This window comes from Musca vetustissima, unplaced genomic scaffold (genome assembly GCF_032173495.1).
Source record: "Musca vetustissima isolate MV318-11 ecotype Yass unplaced genomic scaffold, APGP_CSIRO_Mvet_v1 utg39050, whole genome shotgun sequence".
Classification (NCBI taxonomy): Eukaryota; Metazoa; Arthropoda; class Insecta; order Diptera; family Muscidae; genus Musca; species Musca vetustissima.
The window spans coordinates 64,813-83,345 of NW_026886967.1; the positions used below are offsets into that span (position 1 = coordinate 64,813).

General features: G+C 33.0%; 1 protein-coding gene across 1 annotated transcript in view; it reads right to left on the reverse strand.

Annotated features, from left to right (window-relative positions):
• Positions 1 to 17,557, reverse strand: part of LOC133334469 (serine/threonine-protein kinase unc-51) — a 45,251-nt gene extending 27,694 nt beyond the window's left edge. Inside the window, 2 exon segments of the mRNA XM_061542762.1 lie at positions 3,726 to 3,899; positions 17,453 to 17,557. Of these exon segments, the coding sequence (XP_061398746.1) occupies positions 3,726 to 3,899; positions 17,453 to 17,542 (264 nt within the window). The 5' untranslated portion in view covers positions 17,543 to 17,557.
• Positions 17,558 to 18,533: the final 976 nt, after the last annotated feature.

Here is an 18,533-nt window from a genome sequence, read left to right on the forward strand (position 1 = left end):
ACAAAACTTAGCACACATCATTCTGTACTTAATTCAGAACGCTATGCCAAAATTCGTGCAAAACGAAAGATATTTAGGGACTTTGGTTCCCCATTTACATTAAATCGGACAAAAATATATATGGGAGCTATATCTAAATCTGAACCGATTTTCACCAACTTCTTGAGCCAAATATATGAGTTGTACAAAATTTCATCCAAATCGGATTATAAATGCGACCTGCACTTTGTTTTCAATTTAACATCAACAAACGGACGGACGAACGCACATGAATAAATCGACTCAGAAAGTGATTCTATGCAAGGAACCATTGGTCTATCTCGATTCCTTTTGCCTGTTACAAACATATGCACAAAGACATAATACCCCGTACCACAGTGTGGTGAAGGGTATAATCATAGGCATGGCTCTTGAACAATTCTTTAATTTGTTTGTTTTTTTTTTAACTCAAAAAAAATGTAGTTCGGAGAATAATCCTAAAAAAAGAAATGTGTGGTTATTTTTTGGCTCGTAAAAATGTATATTGCTTTTAAATCTTTTCCAATGGCTTCTGGAAATTTCTTTAAAAACCCAGTCCTATCCTTAAAATATTTTCTTTAAAATCCAGGAGATTTTTTTTTAGATTTTAGAGAGACATACAATTGCTTCAAGAAAGGGACACTTGTTTAGGATACATATCCCTGTAGCCAAAGTGCATCAGGGTAGAGATCTGCGACCTTTATAAAGGCATATGGTCTCTGGAAAGTTCTGATATCACAAATTGGTATTTTTATTACAGGGTTAACAGTTGCAACTGGCTATTCTCTCAAATCCACTACAACTATCCTATCCTCTCCAATTTAAGAAAGTGAACCTCAGTATTCTATCTACAAAACCAGTCATTGATAACACTTTCTTCTTATACTTCCAGAAGCAACAACAGAAGTGGCTGTGATGCCGCACGGTTATTGTCATAACCTTGATGATGGTTGTTGGTGGTGGCATAAAACATTGACTTTGTTGTTATTGTCATCATTAAAAAATAGAAGAAAAAAATGAATTAAAATGTATTTAAATTTAAACAACAACAACAAGAAAGTAAAATAAATTAAAGTGAAATGCAGGTCAAAGACATTAAACGAAGATGTGGGACAAACAAACATTTTTTCATTACGATTTTGAGTTCTATAGGTGTAAGTTATTTTAAGGTGTCTACTCAAGAGTCTCAGTCGTTATATGAGACATGGAATATATAAAGGAATATTTCCATCTATCTATATATCTATCTATATATAGGAATCAGATCCTCATAAAGTTATAGTCCTTCTGAAGTCCCCGAACTACCTCTTGAAGCTCTTTATTCTTTAGAAAAAACTCTTTAGAAACCACTTCAATATTTGCCTTCGTTGAAAAATGTGTCTACTCAAGGCACCTCATCCCATTGGGATAATCAGATCCCATCATGGGCCGATATTTTGACATGGAATACCTAAAGGAAGGACTTCTATGGATGAAAGAACTATATAGATAGAAAATCCTCATAAGAACACATTATGAATAAAAGTTGTCAATATATTGAATATATAAATTTAGGAATCAGATCCTCAAGGAAATGAAGTACTCCTTCTGAAGTCCCTAAACTGCTTTCTGAAGCTCTTTATTCATTAAAAAATCTCTTTTGAACTTCTTCTATATTCGCCATCATTGAAAAGGTATCCACCCCTGGAAGGATTTCAGTCGATATTTGTCACATGGAATACCTTAAGGAAGACTTCTATGGATGGAAGAACATTCGTAGATGTTCTTCAGATAGAACAAACTCAAAATTACTCTTTGAGAATAAATATTTTCATTATATTTAATATGTAAATGTAGGATTCAGATCCACAAAATGGTCCTTCGGAAGACTCTGAACTGCCTACTGAAGCTTTTTATTTTCTATAACATTTTTTTTTAATCTCCTCTATATATGTCAGTGAAAAGCGAAGCACCTGGAAGAGTTTCAGCCGCTATTTTTTGACATGGAATGCCTAAAGAAAGACTTATATTGATGGAAGAACTTTAGTAGATTTTATATAGATAGAAAATCCACGGAGAATCTCATTCGGCAAAGCAAATTCAATGCATTGAATATCGAAAAATATACGAATCAGATCTCCTCAAGAAGATAGAATGCTTTTCCTATAGATGATACAACATACTCTGAAGGATTTAAGAGAACTCATTCAGAACATTTTTTTTTTCCTTCAATTTTGAATATCTTAGAATCAGATCCCTGAACGGTCTTCTGAAGCACATCTAATTCTTGAGAAAATGTCTTTTGAATCTCTTCTATATGCGCCCTCATTGAAAAATTTAAAATTTTGAGATTGGCAAAAAAGAAAACATTTCCTGTTTGCAAATCGAAAAACAAAATTCCATAAAAAATGGGGTCAAGAAATTATACAATTTATGGCACGAAGCAAAAAACATTGCAACGTCGTCATCATCAAAAAAAAAAAAAGAAGAAAAAACAACAATTCATTTTGCAATTTGCCAATTAACACACACACATACATAAATACATATGTATCTACTTAATTAATAGGTCATTTCTTTGGAAATGAAATGAGGAACCAATTGTTTCTTCAACCCACTGAAAAAAAGGCCAATGGCCAAAGTGGCACACGCAGGAAAATACGATGGCCTCTTATTCCGCATCAAATAAAAAAATGAATGTAAAATCGTTCATTGCATTACGAATATTCTAAAACAATATTTGTTTAGCGAAATATTTTTAAATTTTATTTTTTTTTTTTTAGTACAAATATTTGAATATCCAAAATTAAATTCAATTGAACGCAAGGGAGGTAGGTAGGAAATAAAATAAAAAAAACGCATCATGGCCTTTTATCTGAAAAGTCAATGAACTTCAAAATTGTGTATCTTCTCTCGCATTCTACGTTGTCTTCATTGGATGATTGCATTTTTTTGGTATTGTATTTAAATTTGTTTATTTATCTTTGAAGCCAAATACTTTGCATATGGAGTGGTGGTGTGGTTCGTTGTTCCATGGATAAAACAGAAAAAAGCCCAATGACGAAATTCTAGAAATAAAATTCTAGGTATATAGGTATGTATATCTGATTTATTTTGATAAGACAATGCAATGAGGCATGGAATGGCTCTTCTTAGTCTTTGTGAATGAAAATATCCAAAAACGAAAATATATGGTGCAGTGGTGGCGGTTTGTGATAATTATTATTGTTATTTCAATAAAAAATATGAATCATTAGAAGAGAAAAAACAATGAAGTCTATTTCTTATTGGGTAAATTACCCAAAAATGGAAATAAAGGAATTGCTCATCGGAACACACAATACAGTTCATAAAAATCTTGGCTTATGGACCCTGGATTTGGTTTAACAAACCAATCCCATTATGTTCTGTGGTCTTTTAAATTCAGAAAATGCCTTTCTTAAGAGGAAGATCATTTGGTAGGTGGAAAGACGTACTGATTTTTTACTAATTACAATCTCAGATTAGAAAATTATAGGTGTAAAGGGAAACTGTGATCATAAAGGCCAATAGGAAATAGTTGAACATCCTCAGAACCTGAAATATGTTTGTAAATAAAAAGAATAAACCCCCTCCTATCCTTTTTGTATTAATAGGTTATTACTCAAGGACCTTCTTGAAAGTCCCCCCTCATTGTTTTGCCATGTATATTTTTTATATTGACAGAAGAATTTTGTTTTCGCACTTACCTCCATAACCAAATTGACACAATCCTGTGACTCTTTACAGTCGAGCAGTGCCACGACATTCTCATGATGCAATTCTGTCAATTCTTTGAGAATTTTAATTTCCTTACCCAAAAGGTTTTGCGTTTTTATTAGACCTTTTTTGGTAATACATTTTATGGCCACGGGAAAATGTTTCTGAAAGAGAGAGAAAGCGAAAAAATAATTAGTTTTAGGATCAATAAATAAAGTAGTCACACAGAATGAATGAAATCGATGTTGTTTATGCAGATTTTTGGAATAAACTGGAGCAAAAAAAACAAGTGAAAGTGTTATGTTTTGGATACTTTGGGTACCCTCCACCATAGGTATACGCTGACATATAATTGAAATGAAAATATAGGGAACATACCAAAAAGTGAACCTATACCGATAATTCTACAAACCGATTTATCTAAACCATTATGTACACCAAATACTAATTTCAGCAATTTTTTAATGGGGTGATTTTTTCTAAAATCCCGAAGCGTCGATTGAAGGAGGATGCCTTAAGGAGGACATAGTGTAGGAAATAGACAATATTTGGGGTTATCATTATATGGAGGCTATGACTAATTGTATCTGAATTCTTTCCTTCAGGAGGTAACAGGAGATGCCTAAATGCCTGTCGATATATTCGGTTGAAAAACTCGATCAAGACCCTCCCACAAACTGAAAAATGGGGGGTACCGTTATATGGGGGCTACCAGAAAAGTTGGACCTATATTTATAATTTTTAGTGAAGAGATTTTCTACCCAATAAGAACTCAAAGTACCAAATTTCAGCGAATACGGTTGAAAACCGTGACTAAACGTGGACCGATATAGCCCATCTTCGAACTTGACCTGCAGATAAAAGACGACTCTACGCAAAATTTTGACGATCTATCTCAATTCGTTTATACGCTAGAGTGATTACTAATATACCCTCCATACTATGGTGGAGAGTATAAAAGTCGAAAAAGGGGTTCAATGGGCAGTTCGTTTATTTTATATGTTTGCGAACTTCGAATTATTGGGATTCCACTGTATTAAGATTATCTTATACGAATAATATAATCATAGTTAAACCTCCAAGTTTATCTATCAAACAAAAATATCTGGTGCAAAAAATGTTAGTAGGTCTTCGTTCCTGATAAGGGTATATAACAACATTTAAAAAATTGGTGTAGACTTTATGGGCACGCCTTGTCTTGCCTTTATCATTTCATTGTTTTGTTTTGAATTTGACTCTGTTTTCGCCCCATTTAAATTATTTTACAATTGACAGGCAGGCCACCAAACAAATAAGCTGCAGCAGCAGGCAGGGCCAGCAGTCGTTTATAAAAAAAATGTTGCTTTGTCAACATTTTTTTTGTCTCTGGTAGCATTATGGGGACAGTAATTCGGTTATTGTTTATTTATTGTTGAGAATTCTCAGTTTTTTTGTTTATTCACCCATAGTTTAGAATCGTTGTCATCATCATCAGAAATCCAAGTGCAGGCAGTCAGGTAGGTAAACTTTGATTGGAAGCTCTATATATGTTTGTTTTTTGTTCCGTCTCATTGTTAGTGGGTCAAGTGTAATGAAATACACACGGTGGGTAGGTAATGATATGGGTGGGTTGTATTTGCTGACTGTCACGAACATTGGAAATGCAATTGTTGATATATTGTGTTTCAATATCAAATTAATCGATTAGAGATCTAATTACATTTTCTTTTGTTATCGGGCATAGACATACGATTTTATTGTTGGCAATTTTTGTAACGAGACCACAGGGCTTTATAAAGCCAGAGTGGTCAGTATAAAGACCTGAGTAGAGACCACAGGACTTTAGAAAGACCATTTGGTCTGTATAGAGACCTCGGGTCTTTATAAAGACCAATTGGGCTGTATAGAGACCATAGTTCTTTATAAAGACCAATTGGTCTGTATAGAGAGCATAGTTCTTTATAAAGACCAATTGGTCTGTATAGAGACCTTGGGTCTTTATAAAGACCAATTGGTCTGCATAGCGACCTTGGGTCTTTATAAAGACCAATTGGTCTGTATAGAGACCAATTGATCTCTATCGAGACCGCAGGTCTTTATAAAGACCAATTGATCTGTATAGAGGCCCAAGGTATTTATAAAGAACAATTGGTCTGTATAGAGACCGCAGGTGTTTATAAAGACCAATTAGTCTGTATAGAGACCACAGGTCTTTATAAAGACCAATTGGACTGTATGGAGACCAACGGTCTTTATAAAGACTAATTGGGCTGTATAGAGGTCAACGGTCTTTATAAAGACCAATTGGTCTGTATAGAGACCCAAGGTCTTTATAAAGACCAATTGGTCTATATAGAACCCTCCGGTCTTTATAAAGACCAATTGGTCTGTATAGAGACCCCTAGTCTTTATAAAGAACAATTGGTCTGTATTGAGACCCCTGGTCTTTATAAAGATCAATTTGTTCTGTATAGGGACCTCTGTGTAGATACCAACGGTCTTTATAAAGACCCAGTGGTATTTATAGTATTACTGTATTACTTCCTACCAGGAACTTACAAAACATGACTCATGGAATATTTTTGAAAATAATATTGATAGCAATTTCGCCATGTCCTACATATTTAACCAAACAACCTACCTTCCTACCGATATTTGTTTTTGTTATTCCTACTTGTTAAAATGAAAATTGTACCACCATTATGACCGCCAACCTGCCAGTCAGTCAGCCAAGCAGCTAGTTTGCCATAATTTTTTGTTGACTTAATTCATAACAATTTTGTTTCTTGTTGTTGTTGCTTTAAAATTTTCTTTGTTCGCAAGTTTACCTTTCTTTTTTCCTTTATTTATTTTTGTTAATTACACAGTTTAGCAAAGTGTGTGTACCTATCTACATATATACATATCTAGTAATGTATATAAGTATGTATCTACTTTGCAGAAGTAATTGGAAGACAAAACCACAATCATGAGATGGGGAAATGACAAAAGACCGAAGAAGAAAATTACAACATTTCATTAGTTTTTCATTCATTGTTGTTGTTGCTGCTGTCATTCTGCCACCGTCCCCCACTACTGTAAATTACTCAATGGCTTTGAAAATGGTTTTAATTTTAAAAATTACAATTTACGCATTAGCATTGAATAATAAATTTGTTTTGAATTGAACACGCTATAGTAGGTCAACTAGGTTTAGAAATTTCAAAATTTTATAGAAGTAAGTAATTTAGTTAAGAGATCTACCCTATAGACCAGCTTACATCCAAAGAAGTTGTTTATGCTATAGAATTGTATTTAGGGACCTCTGAAGTAGATTTCTACTATACGAACAAAATGAGGACCTCCTCTAGAATAAAATATCCCCACTATGGAATATATGCGATGGGTTCGATATGACCTACATAGATCCTTATTCTAGAATATATGGGTTCATTATAAAATTAATGACCACTACATAGGACTTATGTAGAAGGAATGGATTCTACATAATTACAAAAGGAAGAAGGTCTGAAAATGTATTTGAAATACCATGTAATAACTTCTGCACACGAAAGAAAGTTCGAAAGATATTTTATAAATAGAAAAACTCCAAGAGGCCATACTTTAATAGATGAGACACAATAAGTGTCATCCTCAAGGCAGAAAAAGCTCAAGCGACTTTTAAGACACTACTTTTCGGGAGGTCATCACTACATAGAATGACGCTGAAGAGGATATCTTTCCAAATATAATATGTGGCCTCTGCTGTGATTGTCTACAGATTTATATGACTTCAGAAGAGGTCTTTTATGACCCAAAATTATTTCTGAAGATGTACTTTTTTAGAATTGTGGAAAGTGAACCGACTAATCGATGCCGTCTGCAGGCGAGAACTGGACAGCGGCACCTAAGATTCTCAATCGTTTACGTCTCCTCATCATCCTCACAGAGTAAAATAAGAAAATAAATTCCGAGGAAAAAGAACCGGATTTCGAAACATTTTGAACCGGATATTCAGAAAATAAAATCGATAATAGTACGGCCGTTCAATAAATATAGCACGTTTGTTTACTAGCTTCCTAATAAGAGGCATGTAAGGTATTGAAACCGGTTTTAATATTTGAATATCCTCAGAGGAGACATTTTATGACCCAAAATTATTTCCGAAGATGTACTTTTTTAGAATTGTGGAAAGTGAACCGACTAATCGATGTCGCCTGCAGGCGAGAACTGGACAGCGGCACCTGAGATTCCCAATTGTTTACGTCTCCTCATCATCCTCACAGAGTAAAATAAGAAAATAAATTCCGAGGAAAAAAGAACCGGTTTTCTAAATTTTTGAACCGGATATTCCGAAAATAAAATCGATAATAGTACAGTTCAATAAATTTAGCACGTTTGTTTACCAGCTTCCGAATAATATGCATGTAAGGTATTGAAACCGGTTAAAAATCCGCTTAAAACCGAATATTATCCGGTTCAACAATTTAGGAAACCGGTTTTTTTATCCTCGAAATTTATTTTTTATATTTTTTAGAGTGGATCGATCTTTTATAAATAGTGGATTGAAGTGGACCGATAAGTGTCTAACTTAATCTATATTTAGAATATTACTCTATGAAAAATGTGGATCAAATCGGTAATTCAACCCGCCAATGGCCAGATGAAGATTTGTACCGATTATCACGAAACTTAGCACACTTCATTCTAGACTCATTTTGGTACGCTATGCAAAAATTCGTGGAAATCGAATGATTTTCAGGGACTTTGGTGCACCATTTACCTAAAATCGGGCAAAACTATATATGGAAGCTATATCTAAATTTGAACTGATGTTCACGAAACTTAGCACAAATCATTATAGACTTAATTTAGTAGTCTATACCAAATTTCGTGCAAATCGAAAGATATATAGGGACTTTGGTACACCATTTACCTAAAATCGGGCGAAACTATATATGGAAGCTATATCTAAATTTGAACTGATTTTCACGAAACTTAACACACAACATCATTCTAGACTTAATTTAGTAGGCTATACCAAATTTCGTGCAAATCGAATGATATATAGGGACTTTGGTGCACCATTTACCTAAAATCGGAGGTAAATATTTGTGGGAGATATGTCTAAATCTGAACCGATTTCAGCAAAACTCAACACACGTCACTGTATTGTCACTCAATTTGGTACGCTGTACTAATTTTAGTCTCAATCGGATAATTATTAGTCACTTTGTTGTACTATAATTGTGTTGTAGTTACGTCTTTTTGTTTGAGAATATATCATGTCACGATATATTGAATTAGACTCGATAAAATATGTTTATAGAAAAAAAACATCCTTCTTCCCTTTCCTGCTATTTCATTATTTTTCTTTTCTAAAAATATATCTCCCTAATGTAAACCAAAAACAACTTCCCCATACAATTTTTCAAAATTCAAACGAATTGAACCCTCCAAATGTGACAAATATCCCGCATGTATGTAAGTACATATGGGAGTAATGCAAAAAAAAAAAAATATATAAATTACTTTCTGCATTCATTAAGCGGCATAACATTTTACCCTCAAGAGAGATTGCAATATATCTGTCTGGCTATTCGCCTGTCTGTCATTTCAACTCGACTGTCGCTACCGCTTACAAAGTAACACATGTGGAAAATAACCAAACAAAAAAATCCGATACTACGGCGACGACAATCAACATCGTCGTTCACATTCAGTTGCTGCGGTGTTTGTCTGTATGTATTTTTAAAACGCAAAAATAAAATAGTTTTGAATTGAAGTGTGTGTACTAGTGATGTTGTCGTGTTTGTTGTTATTGTTCCGAACACGTGTAATGGGGACTTCTAACAAAGAGGCAGCACCCTACAAGAAAAATCACTGGTTGCACTGCTAGAGAATGTCAGGGTCTGTTTGAAAATCTCTGCATTTAATATCCCAAATAATAAAAATAAAAAGGGAAGATGTGTCTGTCTGTCTGCTGCCCGTTTTCTCCTGGCATATTTTTAGACAAAACAAAATCTGCTAACCGGGACAGACAGATATACATAATTTTAAATGTGTTATAGAAGGAGTGAGTAGTAGCTCTTTGGATCTTCTTCTTTTTCTTGTGTAGCCACGATCCTCCTTGTGTTTTGTAAAAGATCACTGGAGGTTTTTTTTCAGAAGTTGTGAACATTTTTAAACAGCTGCTGGTATCAGAAACTCTTTATGCTTATTTGTGTATACTATATTGGAATATTTTTATGCGGCTATATTTACACTTGATATTTTAGGAAATTTTATCCTTATTGTTGGAAATATAAATATGTGTATATATATATATATATATATATATTTTAGAGAAAGATTTTCAGCTTGTCAGTGAAATATTAAAAAAAAAATCATAACAAAACTACATAAGTCAAATCTAAAGGAATTTTTCGAAAAAATAATCTGAAACAATTTTCAGGAATTCTATTTTTTTCAGAAGCCGAACTCCACCATTGCAACACCTTGAAATCTTAGTACCAAAAAGTCATCATGTTATAGCCCCCAAATAAAAGTCCCGATCGATTTCAAATATAAAAAGTACGTCCGAACTTTTTACTTGTTGATTATTCGACTTCTACTTTCAGTAGTTTTCTCCTCCTGCTCCTCTGACAGATCTCAGCGAGTAGTAGTAGTGGAACAATTAAAATGAAAGTATTCTGAAAGAAAAAAATCTGCTTATCAGCTAGAAAATAATAATAATAACACAATCTCAAACACACAAATATAATTATAAATTATTCATTGCAAACAATTTACTCGGTGTTATCATCAAATGCCGGTAGGTACTGGCAGCGGGTGGGAGTTCAATTACATTGTTGTTGCCCTCTGTCTGGGTGGTGTATTATTTTTTTTAATTTCACATCTAGACGATAACATCAATTCAAAAGAATAACTATGATAAAAAAGATCATAGATTAACATAGAAAGATATAGGAGAAGAGGTCAGTCGTTCATTAAAAAAAAAAACCTCATTATCTTCAACCGGACCGATGGTCGTCTTATCTTCATATATGCATTGAATGTCTTATCCGGTCTTACTGTAACCTATGCAACCTATCTGTAATTTGGTAATTTCTTAGCAGACAATTTTATTAATAATTGGGGTTATAAATGGGTGGTATATTTCCATACAAAAAGTTTTCAATATGGGTCCACGATCATGACTCCTAATCTTCCACATTTTAGGAAAATTTCCCATCGAAATTATATGCAATTTGGTGCCTAGTGAGTGTGCCACTACGAGGTCGTCAATTACAATTTGGCGGCTTTTCACGATTTCCCAATAATATTTATACCTTCCTCATATCTGAATTACTATTCACTCTCTTATTCAACACGTATCGAATCCGTCTATCCACTCATTCAAACCAAGTTTTGTGCGTAATGGTAGGCATATGTATTAATAAAAATGCTGATCGAAAACAAAAAACAACAAACAAGTTACCAAAATGGAAATGTAAACAAAAACCAAGAAAAACAAGAAGAAACCTGGTCATAACAGGCTATGTATCTGGTCGGTCATATGGTAGCTAAATATTGCAGCCACTCGAGATACAGCCAGAGAAAATAAAAAAAAAAACCCAAAACAGCTGATGATGAACTTGAACAAATATATGTTAACAACAAATAATAACAGCAACTACAATAAGGAAAAATAAGGCAAATCAACATGAAGAAAATAAATTCGAAACTAAATACAAAGACAAAGAAACGGAATAAAAAAATGATGTTATGAAAGTAAAAAATTAAAACAGCTGATGAAATTTATAAAGGAAATTAAATGAGATCAGATTTTTGGGTGGAGTTAAAAGCATCGCAAGATTTTGAAATTTAAAGGCGAATAAAATATGTTTTATAGAAAAAAATATATATAATTATAACGCTTAATTTATAAAAATAAAAAAATATATTACTAAAATTCTGAACCCGGAACAAAAATTACTTTATGAGCACACTTCAGTTATATTTGAAAATGTTTAATTTAGATTACAAATAAGAATATACCATATATCGCTTATTTGCAGCATGAAGGGCTTAAATAAAAAAAAAAGATTTTCAATCGACTCACACCTTACAAGGAACAGTGGAACTTACCGGTCTTTCAGCAAATGAGCGATATAGATTTAAAAGTATAGAAAGTTCTAAGAAAATAAATACAATTTAAAATGATTAGAATACCACTGGTAACAGCCAACAACTCCCAACCCTTATTTTCTTGAAATGTGAAGTAAATTTATGCTGAAGTACCACCACATACCCTGGCGACATTTGCTGAAAATTGTTCCAGGCTGATATAACACACTGGAGGCTCATAAGAGTCTACACATATAGACCCCTAACCCTTTAAAGAAATAAAAATGGTATTTTAGAACACTCCTAGTGTATTCGTTAAAATATTTGAGAATCTTGTTGATGGGTTCAATGCATTGACTTCCCGAAACTATAATGAAAATCATTCCTTTTTTATGTTTATCTTCCATCACCATAACGATTTTCTAGTATCTTCGATCGTCATAAGAGTTTCCCACTTAACAATGTTTACAACTTATTAGAAAAATCATCATCAACATCATTAACGTTATGTTGCTGGAAAACTGGTTCTTTTGGAGTGACAGTCTCACAACTGTTTTTTTCTTGCTTGTAACCCCGTTTTATGTAATCAGTTAGCGGAAAAACATGACAGATGGGTCATTGATTTCAAAAAAGAAACAAAATATTGGAAATTAACATTCAATAATGTTCGGCACCATACCTGTTATTTAAATGAAGTGGGAAATGGAGGTGCATTCACTCTCGATGGTTCGTTGAAACCAAAAACAAACAAAAAATACCTAAAAAAAGAGCTCATGTTAAATCTGGTCGATCTTTTATACTCTACATCATTATTTACTGTGGCATTTTTTACCCCACATAAGATTTTGATGATGTCGAAATATATTCCTAGATTATTTTTTTAACCTACTGATTTGAAAATGCTTCTCAAATCCTGAAAATACAGAAAATTTAAGTTTACCGCTATAAAAGAGGTTGACCCATGTATTTAACATTTTTTGTAAGGAAATACAAGCCATTAAAAACTCAAAAAATTAAACTACAAGCAATTCGGTTGGAAAAACGTTCTCAAAACCCGTAATTAACCGAAAAGTGGCGGGTGCCCCTGTATGGGCGAAATATGTAGCCATTACCAAAATATATAATTTTTTCTAGAGAGCTTTTCTATCATTTGAGAATCCAAAATATTAAATTACAGGTAAATAGTAGATATTCAAAATCTTCAAAAATCTTCTGGGGCTTGAGCTTCAGAACAGCTCCATCTTTACCTCAAAAAAAAAAAAAAAATACTTCCTCTTCAATTTATTAAAAAAATCGGTATCAGTTTGGATTTGGATATAAAGACTCCTCAACCCTCAGCTCGTCTATTAAGATTCAGTAGACTTCCAGTTTATTTAAAAAGTCTATAAGAACTTCTGGCCGTATAGCTCGCATACTCCTGCTTGTCTGTAATGATATCGTGGACCTTTAGCTCGCCTATAAAAATACCCTGAACTTTTAAAAGTTTTTTTCCCTACAAAAGACTTCCTGGTTGTGGTTGTAGCACCCATATTGCTTCTACACAATGGGCTGAGATGACAGACGTTTTCCGATACTTGGATCGTTTCGGATCGTAGACCCCTCTGTCGTGGAAACGAAATCGGACTTCCCGGTCAATAAGCTCGCCTTTTAAAGACTCCCATAACATGTCCACAAAGTCTTATTAGAATTTTTAATATAATCTATACATATTTATGATCATTCAGTTCGTCTATAAATACTCTTAGACCTTCAGCTTCGGTTTGGCTCGGATCTCCGACCATTCACCTTGTCTATAAGGACTGATTGAAGACTTCTCATTTATAAAGACTCCCCGGGCCTTTATCCTACCTATAAAAACTGTCTGAACCTTCAGCTCATCTATCTATAAAATTTCATTAATCTTTCAGCTCGCCCAAAGGAGAATGTCTGCCATTCAACATGCAGCTATAAAGATTACTGACCCCTCTAATAGTTTAGAAATACTCCGTGTCCCTTCAGCTCGTTCAATAACACACCTTGAGCCAGACTCCCTGTACCTTCAATTCATCCATGAAAGTAATCGGCCCCATCGTTTACAAAGACCTGTTGCACTTCGGTAAATCTATAATGACTTTACCTCGTCTATGGAGACTCCCTAGCCTATTTTCTATAAAGACTTTCTGTTCCTCAGCTCGTGTATAGAGACTCTTGACTTCACCTCACCTATATAGACTCATAAAGATCCCTTCTTTTTCACATGTGTTGATATTCCAGACTCTCACCTAAAAATAACTACCGACCAATTCCATTCCCTCTGAAACCTAGTCAAAAATATTTAATTAATTCCCTGGTAGCTTGAAGTTACAAATAAATACTTATTAAATAATAATACCCTCACACCTACATTACAAATAAAAATTGCTGACCATATTTTAATTGTGGATATACTCTAATCCTCCTCCTCCTCTCTGCGGCTTGCCATTTTTGGAATTACTTTTAATTAAATTCATTGACAAAATGTACTAAACAAACAATGTCAATTAAATATTCGTTACGTTTAGTAAAAAACGTTTTGAACTTTTTTTTTGCAAATTAAAAATAAGGCACAGACAAAAATAGCAACAACAATAAGTAAGTAAATAACACCTACAACAGTAGTTCAACCATATAAAGACGAATTAAAAAAAAGATCAATTGGGTGGCAGCGGAACGTATTGGAGAATTGCTAGGTAAATATCATAACCATTGAATAGAGAGAATTCAAAACAAAAATTCAAACAAAGCATAGCTTTGAAAATAAAAAATTATTATAAAATTATAAATTATTTTTGTTGTTGTAGCAATGTTTGTTTATGAATTCTAATCTTTTGTCATATTCTTCCGAACACACACACCCAGCCAGGCGTATATAAGTGCCTAACCATTCATATATAAATGTTTATATTATCTGTCTCTATATATACAAAATTATTTAGAATTTGTAGCACAAAGTAAAATACAAAACAAAAACAATAACAAAAAACATAAAATAAAGAAATTGATTAAAAAATAAACAAAAAATAGTTCAAATTAAAGGCAAAATAAAAGACAAAAAAATAGAGATCAACAAATTCGTGTAGTTTTTCTAAACTATAGAATAAACAAAAAAGAAAAACAAGAACAATTTAAATAGAAACAAAAAATAAATATTTTTGTTTTAAGGTGAACTATGACTATTAAGATAAGAGAATTTAGAGAATAAATGCGTAAAAACTAAAATTATTTGTTTGTTTATACATGTCTGTCCCACATGGTTTACTGATGGGTGGTTTTAATGCGCAGTTTAATGAGGAACAATAATAGTGTTGCAATATTAACAAAACTATTCGAATGTGTATTATTATTATTCATTTTTTCAAACAATAATCAATTTTGTTATTTTTTTTTATCATATTTCGGAAGTAAGGTATATGCAGTTCAATGAATGTGAGGAGAATAAAGAATTGACATCATCTACCCTGGAATCCACCACAATGGATGTTAGTTTATTTGATTAGAACAAAACAAAATTTAATTAAAAATAAAAATAACAGTCAATTCTTTTAAAACTTAATTGGAACGATTTTGAATTTGTTTATATGAAAAAAGTTGGTTCTCCAGTACATCTAAAAAGACATATTAATGCCCTTAAATTTTTTCAGGCTTGATAAATTCAAAGTTTCATTTTTGTATGGACCATATGAACCCAGGTTCAATTGTAAATTTATCAGATGAATATAGAAGGAATGATCCTCAGAAGGCGTAGATTTTTAAAAAAAAGTTTTCTGTGGTCTTCCTAAGGACCAATCTGAGAGAATCTAAGCCTTCTGAGGACCAAAAAAATATTTAAAAATCTACGCCTTTAAATAATTTTTCTATGGTCCTCAAAAGGACCATATAAAGACAGGATTCAATTTGTATGGACCAAACGGACCCAGATTTTATTTTTATAGACCAAATTATCTAAGGTTACATTTTCTATATATCAGAATTCGTTAGGGTTTATTTTGAGTAGATCAAAATTATTTTTAAATAATTCAAAATTATTTAAGAATCCATTTGTTATTGATCGGAGGAGTTCGAGGTTAATTTGTTATAGACCAGAATAAAATAGCGTTAATTCCTATTCACTTTTTGAACCAATGGTTAATTTAATTTTTAAGGTTAATTTTCAATAAACCAGATGTAAACATGGTTCATCGTTTCCAATACAGCGGAGCCTACAATCCGAAACGATCCGAGTTTTACTCGGCCACGTCTCTCAGCTTAGTCCATAGGCATGGTTAATCGTTTCCAAGACATAGGGGTCTACAATCCGAAACGACCCGAGTTTTACTCGGCTGCTACAACAACCTATGGATCATTTTGTAGACCAGATGAACCCCTTTTTCATTTTCAATGGATCAGATAAAACCATGGTTTATTTTATGAAGGTCAGGCATTAATTCCTAAGACTCAAATGAAACCTGATGTTTAAATTTCTTAGTCCCTAAGAACACAGTCTTCGTTTTTAATAATCTGCAAAATTTTTGTTTGGGTTCCTCTTAATTACAATGTGCATATTTTCTTTCATCTTCCCACTGTTCTTTGTGGAATTGAAAAGCGCCTTGTCGATTTCTAGATCTTCGGTAGTGAGTGATTAGGTTTCCCTACCTTGATGATCTATACAAATCTTAAATTTCTGAAATGTTAACTCACTTGACACATATGATCACATAATTTTAGTGACAGGTTAATATTTTAACTTATCACAGAGGCCAAATCATTTCCACTAATATGTATAAGTATAATTTAATTTTCCAATTCTCTTCTAACTTTGTCCCGGCAGATTATCTGCACGTAATAGGAACTGTGTCTCAGTGAGTTGGCAAAACGTTAAGGACTTTGGGTCCCACATTTCTCTTCGAACCCCTTCTTGGATTATTTTCAAATGCATGCTGAGCTACTGGCTAATGTCCTTTTGGGTTTTATTTCTACAAAATATAAAACAATTATTACAAAAATCTATAATTTCTAAAAATTCTAACTTACTTGACACCGGCAGACTACCATTCAGTTTCCCCCAAGACTTTTTTCGCCATTCAGACAATTTTATCCCTCTATTTAAGTGGCAAATGTATTTCTTAACATAGCATAGGTCTTTTTTATTCCCGCTAATATGATTTTTTAAGTTATTTTAATTTAAAACACTTGAAATTCACAATTTTTCGCCTTTCATAATTGCATATTTTTGACATTACGGGCTTACGGCCAGTCATCTCTCAATGACTTTACACAGAGAGTTCTCACAAAAACCATAACTCAAAGGCTCTCTCAAATGAATTCTCATTGCATAGAATTGTTAAAGAATAACAAAAACAAAAACCCCACAGAAAAAAAAAACAATAACAAATGGCATACATAGAAGCAAGAATAAAATGCCCAGCAACAATTTACAGTTATTTGGAAATGTCCAAGGCAAACGGCAAAAGAAGGCAAGAAAAAAACAGAATACAACGAAACAAAACAAGCTCCATTTACACTCTACATTTGCAATGGAAAGCTCCACCATCATTTGTGACAGAGGGAGGTAAAGAAGAAAAGAGGAGGAGCAACAACATTATAAAGTGAGGGAGTGATTATAAATTATGCAGTTTTTGCATTTTCTATTTACCTTGCGATGACGTCCTTTGTAGACAACGGCAAAGGCGCCATGGCCCAGCATATCCTTCGAACTATACTCATAATCACCGACAATATTCATTGCATATGACTGGAAATTTCAGCAATAATGGGCAGAGAGTAGAAGGCGGCGGCGGTGACGACAGCAGCAACGAAAACAGCGGCAGAACCAGCAAAGTTAGATGGTCAAGATTTTCACAAAAAACTTTAATTTATTAAACGATTTGTTTTTTTTTAATTTTAATAATGGCCACTTATTTGTTGTTTTTTATTAAAGTTTGCCAAATGGAGCCTTTGTGTCTAATAAAACCGATTTCTTGTTTCTTTGCTTTTCTTCGTTGACGAGGGAGACAAACAAATGCACTATAAAATTCGAGTTATAATACAGGGCGAGTGGACGTCAACGGCAAAACACACGCACACACAAACTGACACACACAAACTTTATATATACACTACATATACATATGTATTATATTTATTTTTCTGCACTTTTTTCCTCGGTACAATTACAGCTGTTGGTTGGTTGGTCGGTTGGGGAAAATCAATTTTCAAGGGTTCTTCTTCGGGTATCCACTACATCAAGAGCAAAAAAAGGAAATCGTATACAAAAATATATATGCTTTTCTTCTCTATAGATATTTCTTTTTCTATTTTAAATATTTATAATCAATTGTAGAAAAACTAGTAGCTCTTTATTGTGTAATTTGTTGTTGTTTTGTGTGAAGTATGCAATAAATTATTGTTTGGAAAACTTTTTTTCTTTCTACGTAATTTTTGTATTCACTTCGTCGTTTTACATTGGTATTTTTCTTTTCTGTTTAATTTGTCGTGAGCAAAAATATGTTAAAAGAATTTTTTTTTATCGATTTTGTCATCCAGAAAAACAACAATTTACTTCAATTTGTTTTTTGTTGAAGTATTATTCTTTGTTTCCGAGCGATGCGTCGCGTTTGCTTTTTTCTGTTATTAACTTTATTATTAATAAATTAATTTCTCACTGACTGATCCGAACGAGATGTCTCATGCTTCTTCTTCTTCTGTTTCGTTTTCTTTCATCAATAACGATTTCG